At 49.2% G+C, this 24,376-nt stretch overlaps 2 protein-coding genes across 2 annotated transcripts in view; one reads left to right on the top strand and one right to left on the bottom strand.

The window, feature by feature from the left end:
- LOC128271241 (uncharacterized) overlaps window positions 1-6,184 on the bottom strand; it is a 39,598-nt gene extending 33,414 nt beyond the window's left edge. Inside the window, exons 1-2 of the mRNA XM_053008685.1 lie at window positions 6,150-6,184; window positions 5,395-6,084 (exon numbers count right to left, since the gene is read on the bottom strand). Coding sequence (XP_052864645.1) covers window positions 5,395-6,018 — 624 coding nt within the window. The 5' untranslated portion in view covers window positions 6,019-6,084; window positions 6,150-6,184. The remainder of the gene's footprint in view (window positions 1-5,394; window positions 6,085-6,149) is intronic.
- A 9,629-nt stretch (window positions 6,185-15,813) lies between these two features.
- Window positions 15,814-23,443, top strand: LOC128269658 (tubulin monoglutamylase TTLL4). Its single transcript, XM_053007040.1, has 7 exons — window positions 15,814-15,882; window positions 15,956-16,921; window positions 16,994-17,990; window positions 18,058-18,980; window positions 19,055-19,216; window positions 19,290-19,568; window positions 22,579-23,443. Exons 1-7 carry the CDS (start codon window positions 15,814-15,816, stop codon window positions 23,083-23,085), a joined length of 3,903 nt encoding a protein of 1,300 aa, XP_052863000.1. The 3' UTR covers window positions 23,086-23,443.
- Window positions 23,444-24,376: the final 933 nt, after the last annotated feature.

Raw genomic sequence — 24,376 nt, 5'->3', positions numbered from 1 at the left:
AAATCGAGCGAGAAGAGTGCACATAAATTCGTTTGATAAATACCACCTCACCTCGGCGCACATAGATCGTGATCGCTCCAAGCGACCACCAATTTTCGGCACATTACCTTTCGGATTTTTAGTTACATATTGCTACGGCGGCGGCCTGGTGGGCGCCATTTTGTTTAACCAACCGGAGCCGACCGGACCAGACCGGACCGGACGGTAATGACAAATCGCGGACGCGACATCGATCGATCAACGATCGGAGATCGGAGACGGAGCCTCGAAGATGAGCCCGTTATCCAACTCGTCGGGGTTCATGTTTAGTTTCTCTCAACAGACTTTCCCCTTTTTGGAACTTTCTTCCCCCAAAGCGGTCCCCAACTGACCGACATCGGTGACTACGGGGCCCGTTAAACACTTCATTATCCGTTGAATGGATGGTCGTTTCTCGGAGACGACGCGCATAATACTCGATGTAGATCAAACAGCAGCGATGAGAGAAAACTTTGAGCCATAGAACGGGGCAAATACAATAAATAATCACCGATAGAGATCGCCAAGATCGGTGGAGCGTGCGCCCGGTCCACCGTCCGCCGTGTGTCCGCGGATTTGGGGGCTAACCGATTACCGAAGGTTCTATTTCGGAATGTGTTATCTACATTTTAAATCGGTGGACCTGTCGCGCTCGGTTCCCGCAGAATGTTGCCCTTCATCGATTACCATAACACATTGGCGCACGGCCACGGACAAAACTCGATCGATTCATTTCACATCATCCACAACACAACACACGCACCACGATCCGAGCAAAGTGATCCTCTTGCGACCGGTGCCGCCAAAGCCCAACCGGCCGCGACGGCCGTTTGATCTTGGCGGCGGCGGTATCGGTATCGGAGCAATTTGTTGCGACTTAGGAAACGATTGTTACGATAATGAACCTCCACTTTCTTCGTCCGCCCGACGATCTTGTCGGTCGGTCTCGGAGCCGGTCGGATTAATTCGTTATTTAAAACCGCGCCATCGGGTGATCTGATGGTGGTTCCATTTCCGAACTGTCTCACCTGATGGGCGCCTATTCAAAATATTTCTCTCCGTCAAACCCACCGCAAGAAGGATCAAGAAATATGGCCACTACAAATGGGGCTTCGTTCGGTATTGTGGTGCAAAATAGGATCGGGGTGCGACCGGGATTAGTACCGGTTTCACCCGTTCCGCTCGGGGCCCATGCTGCGATATCGCAATTTAGTGTCTCCATTTGTGTCTTCTATTTTATTTTATGTTTTTGCGTCAACCTCCATGCGCGACCAGCCCAGAGCATTACGCTATTAGGAAACGCAAAATTAATAGCCTGCGGTGGGCCTCTAATCTTGTAATTAGGAACCCCTATACAGCCGATAGTACTGTTGGCAAACTTAATCACCTCATATTTTACTAGAGTTTGTCGCTAGAAATGAGAAGCAAACAGGCAAAGCATAAACGATCCTCAGATGATGGAGGCTGTAACCGATTTCTGCACAACAATTGTATCGGAAACAGCTTGAAGAAACGGAACCACATTTCTTCCTAAATACGTCCAAATCTCAGACGTTGCCGGAGTGTAAAAATCAATGTCCCATGTGGCAGACGAATCAAATCTTTAGCGAATTGCGCAAACGACTGGCAGCGCAACAAACCGCGAAAACCGCGGCTCGCAACCGCGCACCAACACAACGACAGACGCCAGCTCACACACACCATCACCATTCGAAAAATTTTCTCCCCCCAATCATTTTTTTTTCCGTTTTCCGTTTCATGAGGATAGGCTCCGCCTCTTATTTTCACACCCTTTGCTAATGAAATTAAAACGTAACAATCTTTTACCCCTTTACTTAGGTTGATTATGTGCGTTTTCGCGTTTTTCTCCTTTGTCTTCTGGTGGAATACCCTTTTTTTCTACTTCGAACAACTTTGAAACGGTAGCAAACGGTTTTCTCTCTTTCTCGCTCAAACACACACACTGCCTCTCTTTCCTTCGTTGCTAATGTTTAGCGTAATTTCTCCACTTTTGTTTTTATCTGGCTTTGAACCGCGCTAACCAACTTCGAACGCTGTCTACTTTGATCTCTCAATTCGTGAGGATTATCACACGCACTGTGAGTCTCGTGCGCAGCTGGTTAGAATTTGGATTGGTTTTAGAGAGCCAAAAATGCCAGTTTCACTGTACAAAAATGGTTATTGTGCAACACCAGTGTGGTTCCTTGTTTCTTGGTTCATTTCGGTACATTCAAGCACACCAGACATATTACTTAGTGTACAGATTCCGCTCTTCGAATGGAGCCGCAATTGGTTAACAGCAATCTGTAAAGGGTCGTGTAATGCGGAATGACGCAAGTCGCAGATCAAACGCTGGAAAAGAACAACTCACCGCCCGCCATCGGACCATTCATTGGCACAAGAATCACGTCATGCATTCATCTTGTCCCAGACGAAGGTCATTCTCGTTTCTTTCTCGCAAGACAGTCCCGAAAATGCTTCTGCAGAAAAAAGGAGCAGTGACTTCTAAATTAACGACCGACAGCTGGCCTGGCTAACACAAACACGCTCTATCGTCGATGAAAAGTGCATCTTGGCGGCTTTGGACTCGTGGCGTACCACAAAACCCAGATGTGCGGCGAGAGCACAAGCCGCCGGCACCGCCAAAAGAAATCAATTCGAACGACAACACCACCAGTTTCTGTGAGGGTCATGAAGAAAGCGTGTCAATGGCACAAACCACACGAGAACATCTTTATCAAACGAATGACGGTTTTGTTGCACCAGTAGCCGAACGGTGCTGACCGACAAGCCGCCAAAGAAAACCGCACCCCTGCTGGATGACTTCTTAAATTGTCACCGAAAGGACACCGCTTTTCGGTAGTGCAACTGCCGTTCTATCTTGTCCTTCGCCCGAAGGACGGCGAGCAGATTTCGATCCATTTCAAACGCGAAGCAACGAAGAACCCAATCAAAAGAATGACACCACATTTTGTGCCGTCCTGGGCCGTTTGACCTTTGACGCCGGATTTTTTCGAAAGGAACTCCTATGTTGCATCCAACGCAACCGGAAGATGATCTCATTTCGTCACCTCCGTTCAGCACTATGATCGATTCGCTTAACAACAGACCTCATCAACAGACCCCAGAACAACAATAGCAACTGTTGGCTTTCCGATGGGCAAAAAATCACGCCACAGGACACCGCCGCATTCAAATCGAGCCCCACCGAGTCCCCAGCTGGCTGCTGGGAGGAAAGGCACCCCGCCATAACGGTTCCCAACGAACAAAAACAAATCGATCGATTAATTATGATTTACGGCGCGCGGGAAGCGACCGTGATAGATTCAGTTAATAATTCAGCACCTAACAGCGCAAAGCGAGAGCTCAGCCTTTTTCTGTTCATCGATGTTTCTCTCTTTTCGATCGCACCCAAAGTAAAATAAAACAAACGGTTGATCAACGAGCCGTGATCGCCGTTCTCCTAATTTCTGTTCCCCTTTTCCGTTCGATCGTTTTTCAAAAACGCCGCCTGATTTTGTTGTCAATTTAGGAGGAGGAAGCAACCCGGCCGGCCCCCAATCTGTCGCCAGTCCTTCCGTGGGCGAACGAGGCGAAGCTGTTTAGGTAACGAAAAACTGATTCCAAATCCTTTTGCACCTTTTCGTGTTCTCGAATGGCTGCCGCTAAGGGGTACCCGTTTACCCGCCCAGGACGCATTGCAGGTGGCAGGCGACGGAGCGAACTGTATTTGAAAACAAACCGAAAATATTGTGATTATAATTGTAATAACAGAGCGCTAGTATCGGCACACAATCGAGACGAAACCCTTTCGGTTTCTCCCACAAACGCCCCCCTGAGTTCGCATTCTGCCGGCATATATGAAAGCATGTGCCGCCGAACGGGAAGTGGCCACGGCTTTCTTTCGCCCCCGTCCCCGGGGGTTATCCTTCTTTTGCCATCCGGTCTCGAGCAACTAGACAACATACCGAATCCCGGAAAAGAAAGCAGTTCCATTATTCAATTACGGCGCACAGGAAAAGGATGTTCCTCACATTTGCCGAATTAACCTCTCCGATTAGGAGCAAAAGAAATTGGACCAAAAAATCATTCCGACCCCTTTTGCGAACGGGTGTGAAAGTGTCAAATGTACCAAAGCAAATGTGCCGACCCGAACTCGTGGTACTTCGTTTGCCAGCCGCCGTTGATGTTGCGTCCCGCTCCGTTATCCCCCATTTCTTACAACGCTCTTCTTCGCATCATCTTCTGAATTACTTCCTTACGAAAGGGTTTGTTCGCTAGTTACTGCTGTGTGCGATATTAACTCCTTCATATAGGGTCTGTTTCCTTGGCCGCGAATTGAGAGACCTACAAACAGACTGAACACAAATTCCCAAATCCCAAAATTACCACTTCCGGTTACGTTACTGGTACTTGGCGGTTAGTAACCGCTTTGTTTCTATATTTCTAACTGTAATTTGAAAGATATTTTTGGAAAGTTTTACTCGGCCCAAAAGCTTTCGTTGACGCCAGCACGCAGCCATTTGCATTGGCTGCGGAACTTACCGTTCACATCGACGAAAAAAAAAAAAAAAAAAAACTGACAAAAAGAGATGAAAGATGAAGAAAAGAAAGAGAAAAAAACAAAACAAACAAAACTTTTTGCCAATTCTTTTCTCACCAAATGCCAGAAAGAGAACGCGACAGCCAGCAATTTCTGTCTCTGTCACGCTAATAGACATCGACGTGAAAGTGAAAATAGTGTTTTATAGTGAATTTTAAGCTGTTGAATCTCGGTGAATCTCGATAAGTAAATTTAAGCATCGGGAAACATTTCTCGATAAGTATTTACTTATCATTACATTTTTAGCCATTGAATGCAGCAACGCAGCGAAGCCAGCGAACGACGCAATTACGATGATGCTGGGAACAATTGCAAAAAACTTGTTAAGTTGTGATGCTGATAAATATAAATGAAACATTTTGTTTACAACATCAGTTCAATGTGAGGGAGAGAATAGTGAAAGAAAGAAAAATATATGAGACGGATCACTAACGAATTTGCCAGAAGTTTGTGCGAATAAATTAGAGAGACAGCGTGATTTTTTAATTTTTTCTTTTATTATTTCTTAACAAATTACATATTTTAGCCTTAATACTACTGTCTGTGGCCTTAATACTAATGTTATTTTTACTTAAACTATTAAAAACTAACTTAACTAACTTAAAAATATTTTTTTTATTTTGTAATCTTACGCTACCATTCATCCATGTTAACTTTTTACAAAAATTTTCGCTAAAAATCGCATTCATAATAAACCTAAACAAATAACTATCCTCTATTGAACTTATATCTAAAGAACTTAATTTAAAATATAATTCTACATGTTTAATTACTATTGGCCCTATGCCTGGATCTGCAGCTGCAGCTTCCAGCAAATCAATCAATTCAGGAGTATTTGCTGGAAGCTGCAGCTGCAAATTTGCAGGAGCGGGAGACGGGATGGCCGGAGAAGATGGCGAATGCAGCGAGATGGCCGGAGATGATTGTAATCGCTGCTGCTGCTCCAGGATTAGCAATCTGGCCTCCAAGTTTTTCAATTTCTCCTCCATATGCTCCTCCTCCGAATGCTCGCGCTCATCGATGACCGGACGCGGATGAGCGGAGATAGCGGAGTCCTGATCGTGGCTTTTGTGTGCCAACACTTCCTTCAACAGCTGAACAGCTTCTACGCTCCCTCCTGCTGTTCCCCCTGCTGTGGCGCTGCCCGCTCCCGGAAGTGTCGAGTATCCGCCAGAAGCAACCATCGAGGCGATCATGCCACCAGTCGATGAGCTGACCCCACTACCGATCGAACTATTGCTGGCCGTTCCATTCTTTTCCACCTCGCTGCCCGACAAGCTGTTGTTGAGTTGGGCGGTCACCGCCGTTCGGGGGTACGGGTACCAAACTTGGACTTGGCCACCATCGTGAGTGTGAGTTCGGGGGTACCACAGTTGGCCACCAACCTCCATTGGCATATCATCTAAATTTACATATGGTTCCGGAGATGCTGGGGCCGGGATCTGGTGCTCGTCGTTGTTAAGCTGCCAAAGTTAAGGACGAAAAATTTCCATTATAATAAAAGTATTAAATTTAAGAAAAAGTTTACCTCTTCGTCCGTATCATAGAGCTTTTCAGCTCTTATTTTTGTTACTTTCGACCGCACGTTATCCTCTTTTATCTTGGATAATGAGACCTAATAAAAGAAAGAAATGATTAATAAATGTATAATGAGCCCTGTGTACTCTGTGCCCTGTGTGTAATAAATGTATAACCCTGTGTACCTGTGTGTTTTTGGTTTCGGCTTTTAGACGCCGCTTCGTTCTTGTTTTTTTATTTTCTTGGGCTCTATGAACAAAATCTCGTCTTGCCTTTACCCTACGTTCGGCCTAAGAAAGCGCGTTGGTTCGGAATTCGTATTTCTCAACGAATGTTCTAAATGATATACCTTTCACGGAACGTTCGCGGGACGCTAAACTTTTCATACATATATATAATTTCTTGCATTGTGCAAGTGAATCCATCTGTAAATCTTCTTTGAGTGCCGCATCTTTGGCATCCACCGCTTCTTTGTGTTCTCTTCGCTGGCTAACCTTATCTTGTAAAAGATAAAGATAATCTTTGGAAAGCAACGCTTGCTTCAAATTAGTATCAATCAAAGGCTCCTTTTCTAGATATTTTTACTTTCTCCATTTTTATCACAACTGACCCAAACAAAAACACCACAGACTGCAAAAAAAAAGCGCCAAGGCACTGACACTTGACAGCGCGAGAAGCACTCGAATATAGAGGTACTCGATTCGAGAGCTACTCGAATATCGGTTGTAGTTCTATGCTTTCGTCGCCTAGATGGCGCGAGTGGTAGAACATTTTCACAGCATTCGGCAACACTGTCTCGACACGCAAAGAGTCTGTGTGCGTTTTCTTCGCTGTTTCTTTGTTTTTCCGTTTGTTTGTTGGTTTACTCACCTCAACGGTTCCTGCAACGTTTAATTATCGTAGTGTAACGTTAGTTTCCTCAGACGATGCGTCGGTATCTAATCAAATCATCCCGGACTGCATTGGGAGAAAGGAGAAAGTGCACTTATTTGAGTTAACTTACATTTTCTGTGCGCGGTAGAGCGTCGCGGTGTAGATGAGTGGCACGAAAAACGTAAACAAAAGCGCGGCAACACACATCGGAGCTGTCAGAAGTGGCGAATACGAATACGCATGCATCGGTGTATTTGTGTCGGTTGCGCGCCAGTGTGAGTGCGCTCTCTCGATTGCGAGATGATGATTTGTGTTGCGTTCTGTCGAGTGCGTTATTCATGGATCAATAACGCAGCGAAAAAGGGTTTTTCGAGTTAGTTAAACATACCGCCAGGTGCCCAAGCGCGCCCAAGTCCACATCGCGCGTCCCGCCGTGCCTCGTTCACGGCGCTTCACGTTCGGCAGGTGAGCATCTCGGTTCCAAGCAACCGCAGCACGCGTTCTCTTCTGTGGACGGAAGTTCGCCATCGTGGTTGTCCGAATTCGCTCGCACGCTCGGCTCGGCCAACCGAGCTTCTTGGTGTTTGCTGAGCATTGGCGCCGATTTTTCCATTCGTCGCGTAGTGAAACAGTGGAAATTATTGACAACGTTGAGAACTTTCTCGTCGCCTGCTTTGTGTGCATTTCCTTCGACAGCTCGAATTGCTAACCCGCCGCCGCCTGCTATGAATTCGCTCATGAGTGTGTGTATGCGCTTTTACATTTCAGTAACGAGTTGCCGCGCCAATGATAGTCGCGGGCAGTGATTAACCGCGTTCGAAGTGTCCACCCCGCCGCGAGTGCGAACCGCATCGAAGCAGTCACGGCCGCCACCTCTCTGATTGGAAAAATTGCTTTGTAAAGCAGCGGCCATCGCGTGTCCGCGTGTGCGTTTCGCTCCATATCCGCGAAGGTAAGTAAAGCGCGAAGGTCACACGCGTTTGTTTCGTTTTTGTCCGTTCTCTCCTTGCAATGGCGCGTTTTTCGCGAACTTGCCATTTGTCGGGTTGTGTGTCTTATCGTCGACAAACCGTTTCGACGACACATGGCTCTCATGTCGATGTAGCAATGGTGCGTGAAGGTAGTTCGCTAGTTTGCGATAGTAGGCTGTGTGTTTTTTATGAATGAAACCGTCGCGTACGCGCACTCGATACACGTGAGAGAGAGAGCGAGAGCGGTTGGTGAGAGAGGCAGAGCAATCGAGAGAGCGGAAGATGAACTTCGCGAGAAGTAAACCGCGAGTTGGCGGGTTTTTCGTGTTACGGAAAACCACGTGAAGTTCTGGCCACGCTGCCACCACGCGGCGCGTGACAGTTCCGCGCCCGCGAGAATCAACAATTCGTTCATCATCGTTTGGCGAAATTTAAATCAAATGTAAATTTCACGACGTCTCACAATTGTCACTCGTGTCGGAAACAATTATTTGCGGTCTCTTCACTGTTGGCACCCCGCCGTCGTTAAGATCCCTACGAAATGTTGCTCTTCCACCGGAGATCGGTGATCTAATGCCGTTGGAATGAAAAATGGTTCCACGCCAAACGGTGGACCATTTTTTCTCCAACCAACAAGATCACGGGTTTTTATTCGTCACCGGCACAAGATCCGCGCGTGGGACGACGTGCATCGTTAATGGAAGGAGGATTATGTGAACGGTCTCTGTTTCAACTTTACCGCTTTATTTTTCCACAACACCCCCGTGTTCGGGCCATGAATCACTTCGGCCGCAGGAAATTTCGGACACTATTATTGGGTGGTGGGTCGTAGAGTGGCGAAGAATTTGCTTTGTGTATTTCCGCGGCCGTCGTCCGTGCGGTGTCGTGCCGTGTCGTGCGGTCGTCGCCATGCCGTGCGTGGCCATTCGAAGGGGTCGAACGGGGTCCACCCCGTAACACGAATACCAAATTTACGGTTGGTGCCCAAGAGGAAATTACGAGATCGTCCGGCACTATCCGCTCTCCCTCGATCTGAGGTTCGCTCGCCGTTTGTTGTTTTATTTTTGTTTATTGACTTTGTCGCCATTGCGTCGCTGCTGCACTGAGATACACTTAACCTTGGCACCAACCACTCTACTCTGGGCACAATGCATTGCACCCCCGAGCCGAATCTTGGTGCGTTCGATCGTTAGCTCCGAATATTTTTACGATCGTGATCGCCCGTTAGCCCTTCGAATGACTTTCAATTTACATTTTTGGCACAATAAAACAGTTTAAAACAATAAAATTCACAATTTTATGCCAGAATATGTTCTCAGTCGTCCACCGCCCGCCGTCCACCCAAACGGGGATGCGTTTTTCCGGGTCGTTCTTTCACCCCATTTGTTGACCGTTTTCATGGGTGTTGTTTTCGCCATTCGGGGTCTGCTTCCGCTTACGAATCAATCGTTTCCGTCGCCCCGGGTTACCCCTCGTCCGGTTGGCCACCTGCTCAATCGTCAATACCTAAAAAGAACAAGAGAGAGAGGGAGCTACTCTTTTCTCTATCACTTAAGGGCTCTTTTCGAAGGATTGATTCGGAAAAATCGACACCGTTTTTGCTGCCAAACTTCCGACTTCCGAACCTCCCCCCCGCCAATCGCACGAGCGAAGGGGACACACTCGGGCACACGAAGGGTCCTGCCTGCACAAACAAGCAAAGCGGCGTACGCAAGGAAACTCGCTCTTAGCTTCCTGCCGCACGTCTCGCACGGCCGGAAAATGCTTCAAATTAGCAACGATCGCCGGGTCGTTACGGCGCGAACGTGGGCCAGAAATCCACTCACAGCGCCAGTCTAGTCGCGGTCGTCGTCAGTCGCGGGTGTTGCCCCTTGCCTGAGCCTGAGTGTGTGTTGCGCTCCTTCTGCTGCGGACCTTCTGCACTTCCCTTTCGCCTTAAAAAACGTGCACTCGATGTGAATTTATTGCCTTTTTCGCACAATTTCCAAGCGGATTGTGCTTCGATCCTGGATCGGAACCCTTTTTCGCCGGTGTAATTCAATTAGCTCAGTGACGTGGTTAAGCACTGGAAAGAAATGTTGGAGAACAGTGAATGACCAGTTGGGTACCAGTGGCGGGTGGTCAATAAATGTGTAAAGCGCCCAACGCGAGTGTCAAAGACCTTTCACGCTGTGCATCAGCTTGACCCACCGAATCAGCTCCGCCAAGAAGTCCACTTGATTGTGCGCCATTATAGCTTGCGTTTGGATGGTACTTACTGCGATTTTGTAAGCAAACAGTCAACTCTAAGTAGCGGCAAAGAAAGCATAAAACGATGGCTTGTCACGCAAATCTGTCCTGCGTCTGCACCTACGTAAGTACTGACGAATGACCGTGTTTCTTCGGTGGAGTGTGTTGTCCTTGTCCTACCCTTCGAATGCGCCTGGTGGGCAAAACTAATATCCCGTCCCCCGGGGGTTGTGCCACGAGTGACACGTTAAAAAGGTGTGCCCTAGAATGGCTTTTCCCATCAGAGTTGATGGGGTGCATTTAAAGGACTTTTGTACTACTAAAAGAGGGTTTTCTTTGGAACTGCGTTACAAAAGTTTTCTTCAAATGTCCTTTAGCCTTTTAGTGCATCCCTCTTTAGTGTTGCTTTAATTCGCGTTTGAAGAAACATTCAGAGTATTTACCTCGCTGCATTGCGCCACTTCAATTGAAGGGGGGCTTCTGTCGTGACAAAGCCCCTTTTTGGCGAAAGTATTACCCATTGGCCGGTGCAGATACCTTGGGTGCTTGAAGTATCTAATTTTGTTATGACTTATAACTTACAGACGTAAACTTTTAGCAAATATTTGAACGGAACGCATCGGTTCGAAGTATTAGGCTGAAATGGCTAACACCCTCCTATTGCTAGTTCTTTTACGGTTCATAAGCAAACGTTTTGGCTCGTTTCTAACAAAACCTTTCGGATGGGGTGAAGTTTGTAAATAATAAAATACCTTACATTGCCCGAAGGAGCACACCCGTACTGAAAGACATCCGTGTCGTAGGGGGATCAGCAGACGCCCTTGGACACGAAACGTTGCTCGATAAAGGGGGCCGTTGTATGTCGGTTCTTCGTTGTTTCCTTATATAATGCTCGATGGTGATACATTTCCTAATTTTTACGTTTAGTAGAGCGGGTACACAATTACGAGAGGTAAAAGTACGTCCCCTCTTTTGCCAAGGTTCAGATTTTCCATTGAAAATACAAACTACCCGCCACGACACCGGCCGAGCAATCGAACCGGAGGCCTTTCTTTCGGAACACGAAGGTGTCGAAATAACTGACACATGAAAAAGGATCGGTAGGTCGAACGGCCGCACCATCGGAACATCGGTGCAGGTAAATGACCTTTGTGAATTTTCCGGGCCAGACGAGACGAGGATTCCGACACACTATGCTCCGTGTTGTCGCGAGCCCGTCGACAGACAGAAACAACTAATAATTCTGCCAATCACCATATTCTCCGAAATGTGTTAAAAACTGGCAACAAAGAAGCAGCACTTTCTGTTAATTGTGAAAGAATGGTAGAAAGATAGGCCAACGATGGGCCCCCCGATAACGATGGAGTGGAAAACCTTCTCCACCAGCCAGGGAATTGGCCACGCCACTAAAACAGGTCATATTTTATGTGTGGAGTATAAAACAAGACGGAAAATAGATCGAAGCCAGACAGCCGTCGTTTTCGCAGTCAACCGACTTTATGTTGATGAAGGTTCTTGTTCCAGATGGGTGGCCTGGGAGTGTGATACATAAAAAACCTACCTGTTCGGGTTCGAAACGGCACACCTATCGATACGGGCCGCGACCCTTGAAGGAAAGGAAGAGGTCGTAAGAGGAAAAACCAATGCCAACACCAAACGGCAATAGCAAAAAAACTGGGTGATAAACAACGAATGACACCTTCTGAGGAATGCTCGCTCGCGTACGCGACGAGGACCTTGTAGTGGGTCAATGGAAATATTGCAGAAAACTTCCGTACACAAAATTCGACCCACATCCGGCGGGGAATCGGAAGTTAAGCGGCGTATGTGGCGTTACGCATGATTTGTTGGAAGCTTTTTCCACGGTTTCTCGTGAGGTGCGGCAGCTTTCACGCAACACTGAAACTAGTAAAAAGCTGATCAATAAGAGGGTAATAAGTTAGAGTTTCGCTTACCTTCACTCGATCAGAATTGGGTCAGGGTGTTCCGCCGTACGAATAATTGACAGCACGTTCGACGATGGTGCCTGCATTCGGTGTTGCAAAGCGTTGCAGTTTTCGCCCGCAAGGCTTAAGACCCAGTGGCCACATCCAGCAGAACCGGAAGCCCTGCAATGGAACGCTGAAGCCCCGCTGCTGTTCCAACATCCGCTGCCGGGCGTTTCTCGGGCGTATTTTAAATTTTCCGTCTGACTCAACTCATTAAACGATCGCACGTACTCACCGTTCGACACTTTCGAATAAGTTGTCTCAAGCTCACACCAATGACTCCTTCGATGCAAAAATCAGCACGACAGACATTGTTGCTCTGCGAGCGTACACCAAGCGAGCGAGCGACGAAGAATTGAGTGACTTTTTGTTCGCTACTCATGTTGGCTGCGAAAACTGCGAAAAGGGTATCAGCGCCACCAATTTGTTTAATGCAAGCCGCCATTTCGTACCGCTGCGCTGTAAGTACTGTAACGGGGCTACACACATTCATCGAATGCCGCAAAGCTATCACTGTCAACGGTGATGCCGTTACCTAGAAGCCTACTTTCGTCGAACGGGTGACAAGAAGCCCCACGCGCTGTGGTTCGTGCATCATGCGAAGAAGGATAAAAATCAAAGAAGGCAGCGAAGGTGCGTTGCAACTTTTCGGTCGCAACGACGGCAGAGCAAACCGCCGGCCCATAGGACTGTGAGAATGAACAACGCACTGAACCCGAGCGGGCACGAGAGTTTATTTGGTGGAAACTTTTGAGTTTCCCACTCTCCTAATTGTCGTCTTTTTTATCATAGTACTCAAAGGGACCATTACTCGCAGTCCAGAGCATAATTCATGCAACAGCCAATCCCATAACATTGCTGTGCCTCGAAGCGAGCGAGTACTCTAGTCGGGTATCGGAACAGATGCCAAATTTATGCCTCAATTGAACAGTGTTTAATGGACTTTGTGTCCTGCTAAAGGTGCTCCCGTTTCATTGATTTTTGGGGCATCGAGCTAGTTGTTTAAGAGTGTGTGAAAATCTCAACAACAGACCAAATGAGGGAACATATTTGTGCCTCCCATTTCATACTGTATCCCGTACACTCCAAAAGAGGCCATTAAAGGAGTGAGCATTAATTGCTTCGCTGTGCTGCATTTCACAAATGATGCCATCACAGCATGGGAGCCGCAAGAGTGCGCCACACCAACACCGACATCTAATTCCTGACCCAGCTCCTGAATGGTGCCTGGATGTGCCGAACTGTAATGAGGTCACCGATGGTGTCCATGACATCGTAAAGATAAAAGCATTGGGAGGGAACATTCTGTGCGAATGTGTGCGCCCTCTATGGGGTTGAACTTACAATTTTCTGAATTTTGCTCAATTTTGCGTTAATTCTCATGGCATCCGTCCAACGTCCGTCTCAAAACCCGCACCCGAAAGGTATGGAAATCCGCTGCTTTCACCACATAACTCACTGCTCACGCTTTTTGTTACCAACGCATGGACATTAAGAGCTGATTCGGAATGTGTCCGGAACCAGAACCTCCCGAAGTATATTTACGCCAAACGACACCAGGCGTCTCCATAAAAACACAACCCGTGTGTGAGTGTTGGGCAATATTTCGCCTGTCCACCGCCGCCTGATGGCGGCGATATAATTGTGTTTTACATTCTTCATTTGGCCACCGTTTCTTTCGCCGCGGGGCCTAACCTTTCATTTTTCATCTGGTGGTGCTGGGAAAATGAGTTTGAATTAATCAACAGGAACAACCATGTCCACGGGCGTCCACGACGCCCCCTGGTGGGACACGGTTTGCGTAGGTGAGAAAGACGGCGTTGTTTGTGTTTCTTCGGAATCGGACATTCTCGTTTTTTGGATCTCGGGCCCAGAGGAGAAGGAAGAACCCATTCGAAAACATCATCATCCGCGGCTTAGATTGAACATTTCCCACGAACCGTGTTGGACTCGGGACTCGATGTTCGTGTTGCCGTTGGCATTTGCCATTTTTCTTTCTCATCCGTTTCCTCGAAAAAGGTCCTCGTACGCGTGAGTTTTCAGATGAAATTCCCCGTTATCCCAAATATTATTTTGAATATTGGGAACCAATAAGGAGACTTTTATCCCATATCTGAGCAGGCCTTGAGCTATAGAGTAATGGCAGATCGCCATCGCAGTTTACGCTGGGTAAAACGTTCTTCGCCCATTAAACCGTTGTCAAGGAACTGCTAATGATGCCCAGCAGGTCATTAAAATTTGCTCTTCGTTTCTTCCACCCCAAAAGAACGGCCGCCGTTGGCGTCGTTCTTTCTCCCTTTCACTAGTAACTTTCACATTCGCACCGCCCGCTCGACTTGCCACCATTTGTCATTCGTCATCCCGCTCGAGTTGGAATGTGAGTCTGAAATTCCAACCCCCGACCCCGCGCGGGACGTCGCGGTGGTCCTCCGGGGCGGCACTTTAGCGCGCACCCCCCCCCCGGGTACACCTTGGGTGATTTTGGTTTTAACCTTGAAACGGAGTCCCTTCCATGCGGAGATCTTGTTAGTGGCAGCAGCAGTTCACGATCGCATTCGTGTCGCGGACACACTCTCTCGTGCGGACACTTCTCCGACGAAAGCTAGCTGTCACCACGCGGGCGGGAACGCAATGCGGTCAATGTCGTTGCCACCGGCGCGGGAGACACTGTCGCGCTCGTTGAGAGATGCGCCGCGCGGCTGAGAAAAGGTTGGCACGTCCAATTTCGGCACAACTATCTTTCTGGGTCACATTTCGGAGCTCCAAAGGGGTGTTTTTTATCCTCGTGATCGAACGTTGCGTCCATTCAGAGCTCCCCATCGTAAAGAAGTTGTGTCGAAGAGAGACGAGAGTCACCGCATGAACCGAGAGCAATCGCGATCGCGATCGCAGCATGAGAGCAACCGTGTCTATGGAAGAGAGCGGGCTTTCGCTCCGCGGCAGACCCCTATGTGTGTGGGGATCCGATACTCCGTCGGTCCGGCGGCCCCAGTCCAGCGTAGAAAAACAAATAAACATCCAACTCTCGCATCACGACACTGGCCAGTGGCGCACCAAACAACAGAAAGTGGAGCTCATTGACGCGTAGTTATTGGAACGCGATTAGCGCGTGATTGCTCTCTGTTTATTTGAGCAACAAAGAGAACAGAGAGAGAACAGAGAGAGAGCGGATAGGACGGACGGATGGATTCATTCGGCAAAGTAATGACATTTTTAGAAACGTAATAACCGAACGGCGGCCACCTTCTGTTCCGCGTGTCGCGCGCTATCAGCGCTTCCTCGTGGAGCTCGTTTGACGTTTACAGAGCTGCGCCACCTCGTGCTTCAATTAGCGCGGTTGGAGAGCCGTACAAGAGAGTGTCCAAAAGTGTGGCAAAAAAGTGAAACGAAACATCAGCAAAGATTCGGCAACTTTGGCGAATCCGGCAGATCGGAACATTATCCATCAGTGCGCGCGCGATGTGTGTGACTGAAGGTGGTGGTGGCCGGTTCCTCACACTTTCTTCGTAACCCCCCCGGCCCAAACACACACTCACGCACTCGCTGAGTAGTCGCATGCTGGTGCCAATCTCGAGCGCGGCCACCCGAAATTCTGCGCAACACACGAGGCGCAATGGTCGACAGCATTTTTAGAACATTCGTCACGCTGCTGTACTGCTGCTGGGCCCGATTGCGGCAAAGTGTAATGGATGAGTGGTTCCTCTTTATATTGCCTTGCTTAAGAATGGTATCCTTTTCTCTCCTCTGACCCCCAGATAACGACCAAATTCGCCACCATCATGGACTTTAAACAGAACGGATCACCGTCACAGCAATCATCATCCGGCGGCCAACCACCGGTCGGTGGGTTGTTGTACGGTTCCGATGCCCGCCACTCCGCCGCGGCCGTCCGCTTGCAATCGCTGAAGCAGCAAGCAGCACACCACCAGCAAATCAGCAGCACCACCAGCAGCAGCGGAACCAGCGGTCAACACACGGTTTCTAATCCGAGCAGCACCTCGGGGCCTCCGTTGCGTCGAAGATGTCGCAGTGAAAGTCTTCCAATGGCACCCCTTCTTTACGGTGCCATCGACCAGCAGCAGCAGCAGCAGGGTAGCAAGGCCAAGAGCAAGCTTCTGTCTGGCCACCATCATCCGCATCACCCGCATCAGCAAAGGCAAAAGTTTGGCCCTACGATCGCGATGCACGATCATCCCGCTTCCGGGGCCAGCGGGGGGGGCCTATTCATCGAATCGTTTTCACTCTCGCAGCAGCACGCCAATCAGTCGAACAGCGTCAGCAGCACCACCACCTCGGCCAGCGCGGCGGCCAACCGGAAGGTGCCACTTTCTCTGCCAACGCACGATCTGCTGCCGGCGATCAGTGTAACGCCCGGTGTTTCCGGTCTGCCGGCGAAGGAGAATGTGGTACAAAATGGCTCGGCGGCCGTCAACGCGAAGGATGTGTTCATGAGCGAGCTCGATGGCTTCCGGAAGGATCGGCGCTCGGGCGGGTACTACGTACCGAACGAGTGGCAGCTCGAGTCGCGGTTTGCGCGCAATCTCGAGACACACTTTAGCACACGCACCAGCATCCTGGAACGGAGCGGCGGTAGCCGAAAGTTGCGCGCCCGGAGCGAATCGGAACCGCAGGAACTCATTTACCACAGTGCCCACAGCCACAGTGCTGCCAACAGCCTTCTGACCGGCCTGCGGACTATGCCCGGTCGGTACAGCCGTGATGTAAGTGTCGGCCCCTGCGATGGCCCCGTCTCGAGAGGTAGCCATTTAAACCTTTTCTTTCCGTTCACACAGAATACACTCAAGCGGACCCGTGATACAATCTCTCCGACGCTGGAGACCGATGAGTCGCTTGCGATGGTCACGAGCTCTCCACCAACGACACCGCAGTCAATTACGTCCTTCGTGTCCGCGCAAAAGGATTCTCCACCGTCGAAGATGGCCAACGCCGCGGGTGAAGAGATGGAAGTTGGTCACGCCCAGCAGCAGCAGCGCCCGACGAAACCGACGAAAGCCTTATCCGCTGTTGGTGGCCTGGTCAACGGTCGTTCCACGAAGGTGGTAACGGTCCGCGCGAATCGTGTCGTCACGAATCGGCTTAAACCAAAACTGGCCAGCACGCTGACCAGCACCGGTATCGTCGGCAGCAGTCCATCATCGTCCTCGTCGTCGATGCTGGGCAGTGATGCGTCGCGCAAATCCGCCTCCCCGCAGCCAACGCTGCGGACTTCGGCCATTGCCGGTGCGGGGAATGCTTCGCCGACACCTTCCGGTATTTCGATTGGCACGAGCGGCGGCGAATCGGTACACACGCAAGATCTGGATGCCGACACGATCGACCAGTCCGATGCGGGCGATGACGACGACGATCTGGACGATGAGTGTAACGGCGAGGATGATGACGATCTGGACGACGAAATTGCGATCATCGGCGACGAGGTGCTGGACGATTCGCTCACCGATTCGGAGGATAACTATCGGTCATACCTGGCGGCCGCGTATCAGAAACCAAAGTCACAATCCGGTTCACCGTCACCTTCGTCGCTCGGCAAAGCGTCCTCACCGGTCGTTACGTCCATCGGGAGCGTGTTCGGTGGACCCGCTCCGGAAGGTCCGCTCGCGCCCAGTCTCTTTCCGCACGTGCCGCCGTACCTCACGTTCGCCACACACGAGGAGAAGGGACCACCGATGCCACCGTCCATCCACAAGGTGCTGAAGTGGAAACTGACGCTCATTACACCGATCGTCGTGCGGAAGGTTCTCCTCAACAGTGGCTTCCGGTTGCTGAAAAGTAAGACCCTTAATCTGTCCTATTTCGGATGCCCCTAATGATTCCATATCCCTCTTTCCACACACAGAAACGAACGACTGGGTCGGTATCTGGGGCAAACACATGAAGAGCACGTGCTTCAAGACGCTGCGGCCGTACCAGAAGTTTAACCACCTCCCCGGGAGCTTTCAGATTGGCCGCAAGGATCGCGTCTGGCGCAACCTGCAAACGCAGATGAACCGTCACGGCAAGAAAGAGTTTGGCTTCATGCCGCGTACCTACATTATACCTCAGGATTTGAAAATGTTGCGCCAGCTTTGGCCACGCTACAACCAGCGCAACTGCAAGTGGATCATCAAACCACCGGCATCGGCCCGGGGTACCGGCATCAAGGTGGTCAATCGGTGGTCCCAGATCCCCAAGCGGAAACCGTTGATCGTCCAGCGCTACATCGAGCGTCCGCTGCTCATCAACGGCAGTAAGTTCGATCTGCGCCTGTACGTGCTGGTGACGTCGATGAACCCGCTCCGGGTGTACATGCACACCGACGGACTGGCCCGGTTCGCGTCGGTCAAGTACAGTGAAAAGTCGGAAACGCTCAGCGATCGGTACATGCATTTAACGAACTACAGTATTAACAAACTGTCGACCAACTACAGCCAAAACGAGGACGCGGACGCGTGCCAGGGTCACAAGTGGACGATCAAGTCGCTGTGGTCGTACTTCGTCGAGCAGGGTGTCAACGTCGATCGGCTGTGGAGCGCGCTGCGCAATCTCGTTCTGCGCACGGTACTGTCGGGCGAGGGGCCGATCCACGCGATGTCGAAGGTGAACGTCGGCAGCCGGTACAACTGCTACGAACTGTTTGGCATCGATGTGCTGCTCGATTCCGAGCTCGTCCCGTGGCTGCTCGAAGTCAACATTTCGCCCTCGCTGCATTCGGCCTCCTCGCTGGATCTGCGCGTTAAGGGACCGCTCGTGAAGGCGCTCCTCAACACCGTCATGTATCAGGTACAGAGAGAGAACCGAAACAAGCTGAACTTTCGGAACGATGTTTATTGTGTTCTGTGGGTTTTCGTTTTTAGATTCCACCCAGAATACCGATGGCTGAGCAGAAAGAGATTCTACAAGAACAAGGACTCGAGGGACCGCTGTGCTTCGACAAGCGCATCTACACAACGAGCCTGTCGAAGGCCGAAAGACTGAAACATAATCAATTTATTCAGAAGGATATGTCCCGTGAAGACGTAAGATGGAACGAAAGGAATCTGGCCCCTAGCGGAGCGCTAACTCTCTGTCTTCGATCCACGTTTTTTACAGTACATCAACGCGATACTGGACGAGCTAACACCGGACGATGTGCGGTGTTTGCTGCTGACCGAGGACGAACTGTCGCGCAGTGCGCCACTCGAAAGGATTCTACCGGCCCCGAACAGCCACCGATACATTGGATATACCGAGCATCCGCGGTACTACAATCGGTTGCTGGACGCCTGGGAGCACCGGTACAGTCACAATCGGGCCGACGGAATCGCACTGCTGCAGACGCTGTGCGAAAAGAAGGTACATCTCCAGGTGCCACCCAGCACGCTAAAGAAGGTAAGTGCAGACACTCTAGGCATCACTATAGCAACGCCAGGCAAGCATCGGAGCGCTGCGAAGACAATATTCGGTAGCGCTTCGTTTCATCTAGTAGCCTACAAACGCTCGCAGGGTGCTAGATGCAACCAAGCGCCACGCGCGCTCTAGCTGGTTGTTGGAAGGCAAAAACATCGAAACATTAACATGTACAAGCACATGCATACATAATCACACGTCAAAAAGCAGCACAAAATCTGCACAACACACACACGCATCCAGCAAACAGAAAAGGAACACTCATATCACACACAGCAGCAGCAGCTAACAATCTCGCAAACAGAGCAGCACGCCACTGACAATAAGCAGCGCACTTTTCGGAAAAGAAGTTTATAGGTCTGCTAGGAACCAGCCCCGTGTGTCCCAGGCCTACTACCCCATTCGCACTCCCATTCTCCGGCTCACGGTTGCGGACACTGTATAGTCACCCTCTCTCAGCACAACGCACATCTTCCTTCACACATCTTCTTCGAGATACCCGCGATCCGCCGTCGCAGCCTTCTCAGTCTGCTTTCGTTTCATCCTAGAAGTTACAGTTTACTTTCAATATCTCCTGTTCTGTCTCTCGTTGTTTGACTTGATTCTTTTTCTTACTCCGACCAACAACAAAAAAATGTACATATTTACATTCTACAACAAGCTAGTACTTTCTCAAGCTAAACTCACTTCCTTTTGTGCGACCAGAACGCCACAGCAAAGTGTTAGTCGAGGTAACCGCTTTTACACCACTTTTACCTGATTCTACTACTACACACTACTCCGCTACAGCATTCCCAGCCTCTTTGTAAGCCACACTGACTTAACTATAAACCACTTTTCTTTCTTCTCGCGGAACAATTCTGAATCGGGACAAATGGGTGTCTCTTTGTTTCTTACGTGTCCCCACCTAAAAAAAACACTACAAAAATACTGGCCATATAAAATCGCGAATCTTTATTGTTGCCGAATCTGTATAAAACCGGTACATTTGTCGGCGGCGGCGGCCGATAAAATCCGTGATCGCGCGAGTTGAAACCGATCCGCGCCGTACCTGGCCGTACCGGTGCAAAATTATGAGCACAACAGGACCTTTGGTCAGCATTCCGAGCCGCGTACTGGCGTTGTCGAACGATACAGGGTCGTAAGTGTGATCTCTTTTCCTATTTCCGTTTGATTTCTCTGTACCTTTGATTTCGACCTTTTCAATTTGGTTTTTTCTTTCTTTCGTTTGTATCTTAAGTTGTTTGTTTTAATTTAATTTGCAAATACTTAGTATACACTTTTGTTCTGCAATTCTTATTTTTCCTTTTTACGAAGGTAGGATGCAAAGGCACATTTTTGGTTGGTTTTCCTTTTTGACACCCTTACACTGTCTGCTGCTGTAAGCTACAGAGTTTGGGTCTAACCTGATCTTTCATTGTAATTATTAGTCCGCAGAGAGAGAGAGGCATTATGTTTGGTTTCGTATGTTTTACAATAACACAAAAAGTTTGCTCTTTTTAAACTAGCTACCACCCGATTTTAAATCCATGACGCGATAAGCTTGTACTATAAACGGTTGAAGTTTGCTAGGCTTAGCCATTCAATTGTACGTTACCTAGGACCGAGTTTGGATAGAACAAAAGTACCATTGCCTAGACGGTTTCTGCTAGCTCTAAATCCGATTGAAAATGGCGTTCTGTGTTCCCGTTTGTAGGTTTTCCATTCGCTAGTTCGAGTTCTTTCAACTGTAGAAGTTCTGAATGTTTCTTTAGTGATTAGGATGTCTTTTGAAGTAAATTTCACCGGTAATATCGATAAGTACAACACCACCAACTTGCAGAGAAACAGATCATTCAGAGCAAACACAGCCGCGGGAAACGTACCATCGATCGACACAGTTGGATGCCCCCACGAGTTCCATCCCAGCGAGTGATGTCAACGTTAACGTTAATAAGCTTTTATCTTTCTCTTTTCCCGCCCGAAAAAAAACCAATCGCCCGATGATCTTTACAACCCGATATCCGACGCCATAGGCTATCGAAGATATCATCGAAACGATCAATAACGGTGGTAACAATATTTGGGGCGTAGCGTACTATTAAACAACCCGCCCCTAACCGGAGACACCTTGTCCGAAACAGAAATTCTTCTTTCCCCATGAACTCCAATGTACTCCAATGTAGTCCAATGTGCCCTTTCCGCCACAACCGAGGTAATCGATCGTTTGCTCCCTCCTGCGTGTAGTGTGTTAGGTGTGTAAATTCAGTAAATAATTCTTGTTCGCAGTTCTTAGCGTCCGTTTATAGTTCATGTTTGTTGTTTTATTCTATTTACATACACTTCTTTATATCAACGCTCCTGTTACTCGTTCGAAAACGCTTACAATCGTTGAACCGGTTTGTACAAAGTTCGCCGTTTTGTAGTTTCGTTCTCTAGCGTCTGTTTTGATAGTGCTCATAATGTTTCGCAACGGGGTAGCAACGTTTCATAGTTGTTGTTAAGAATGTGTTCTTTTAGATACCCAAATGCGCCGTCCGAATCCTGAATCGCGGAAACGCAAGAAGTTGTGTGCTTCGTAGTGTTCGTACCATTTCCATGGGCAATAGACACCCTCCAGCATCACCCATTTCACACCAATCGACCGCTCCTTAGCTCCCCCGCTCAGAAAAGATCACCGATCGTGCGGCATCGCACTCTCACAGGATCATCATCATACGTTCTCGCCTTGTCGGTGTTGTGTAACTCGTTTCATTAGTGCGCTCACTCACGTGTTGTTAATGCTCTTCGCTCCCTGCGCTGCTCCCTAGTAAAAGATGTAATGCTCTCCATGCGATGCATATTAACGTCACATACTGTCGCCACCTGGTCGTTATATGTTCATTTTCATGCGCCGTTTGTTAGTAATTTCGGGATTGCTCCTGTAACCCGAAGTCCCGTAAAAAAAAGAAACGAATGTCGGACGCTTCGCACTTCCATCGATTGTAATTTGTGTTTGTGTTCTCGTCGGTAGGATTGCAACAATGAGCAACAGCAGATGGACGGTATGGGCAGCGAGAATGGCTCCCAGGACAGCGGTATCCACACCGACCAAACTAGCTCCTCGGAGCTACCGTCGCAGGAGTCGTCGTCCGTCTACCAGTCACAGGAATCGATCGACCAGCTTCCCGAGGACACTCCACGGCGCCAAGTGATGGCCCCTCAAGCCGTCACCGAACCGGGCGACGTTACACTCACGTCACAGCCCATAGTAATCCGTGCCATTTACCCGCCCGGCAGTGACAATCTGCTGAGCACGCAAACGATCGAGATCCCGGTGGCGATCCCAGCCGCGGCCCGCGGCGGTGATACGCTGCCCTCCTCGGACGCACCGAAGACCGGCGGCGGTGATGATGTTGATCGGAGCGACGGTCTTCGATTAGGTGACAGAATTAAGCTCATCCTTGACGATGCGCTCCTGCTCAAGCAACAAGAGTGCGGAGCTGGCGACACGGAGAACACCATTATCGTGCAGGATTAATGGGGAACTCGCCCCGAGACTGGGGCGGGTTGTATACTAGATAATAGATAGCGTTACGTTGGGAAACGAACCTCCTGGGTTGTTGGGTTGATTCAGGGATCGTCTGTAGAAATAGCGGAGCCTCCCGGTTTCTGCGTACGTAGAAACGGGAGGCCAAACAAGCGTACGGAATTGCTCTTTTTATATCTTCTTTTTTCTCTTTTTTCTCTATCGACTCTTACAATATTCTTTTTTCTCAATCGCTTTACAACAACGTGTCTTTTGTGTGTTCTTGACCTTCATTTTTCTACTTAAGTTAGTTACGTTCTTATTTGAATTGCGTTCCGAGCCGGAATCGAGTACTTGATTCTGTCTCTCGCTTGGCTCCTAGTTTAGTAGACAAGGCTATTGTACTATTTCGAAGCGAATAGGTAAATCGAATTGATCCACAAAACACAACCCCTTTATTCTTCGCTTCGATGGCCATTGCCAAGGCCAACTGTCGGGCGACTCCGGTACGACAAACACAGGAACTCATTGCGAACTTAGGGATGATCGTCGCCGTGTGGGATTTTTACTGCGATCATCCTCGCCAATGCTCCTTGTTACTCTCCGCCATTATGTATGTTTGTGTGTGGTAGAACCGGAAGATCGTTAACGAATACGGGGAGAAAGTATAAGAAACAACCAACAAACGAAACCCTGTCGCAAGATTTACGTTATAGAAATGATTGAAAACAATACAAACACATTAAAAATGTACATATCCTGCTTTATTGCTTTACCGAACTCGGTTGGTAACTTCGGAGTGCGCTTGCGGGTCAACCAACATTTTCCTTATTTTCTTCAACCTTGCCTCCTTCGGCACCAGGAGATCTGCGGGTTTCGGCGGTCATCTTTCGTCTTTTGGCGGTCACCTTTTGACGGTCGTTGATCTCGAAAGGGCTTGAAGAACCAGTGTTGGTGGTAGCTTTGGCAGCGGCCGCTTGCCGCTGGCGTAGCATCTTGTTCTCGTCGGCACACTTGGTTGTGATGGCGGTCCGCACCATGTTCGTGGCCACGTTGCACGAGCTCGATACGATTTCTACCACATCCGCTATCACTTCCGGGTCGAGCTTGTGCTTGACGGGCTTCCGGCCATCGCCGACAAATGCCGGAGACGGACGGCCACTTAGGGAGCGCGTGGCAAGATCGTGTCGCGAAAACAGCGCCATCAGCAGACTCCGCGTAGCCGACTTATAGTTGGACCATTTGATGTTATCCATCACACTCCGCTTGACCATCGTGTTGTTTCGACCGATCGACACATACT

This window comes from Anopheles cruzii, chromosome 3 (assembly GCF_943734635.1).
Source record: "Anopheles cruzii chromosome 3, idAnoCruzAS_RS32_06, whole genome shotgun sequence".
Classification (NCBI taxonomy): Eukaryota; Metazoa; Arthropoda; class Insecta; order Diptera; family Culicidae; genus Anopheles; species Anopheles cruzii.
Note: the sequence above shows the minus strand (reverse complement) of the source record. Positions and strands in the feature narration are given on the sequence as shown.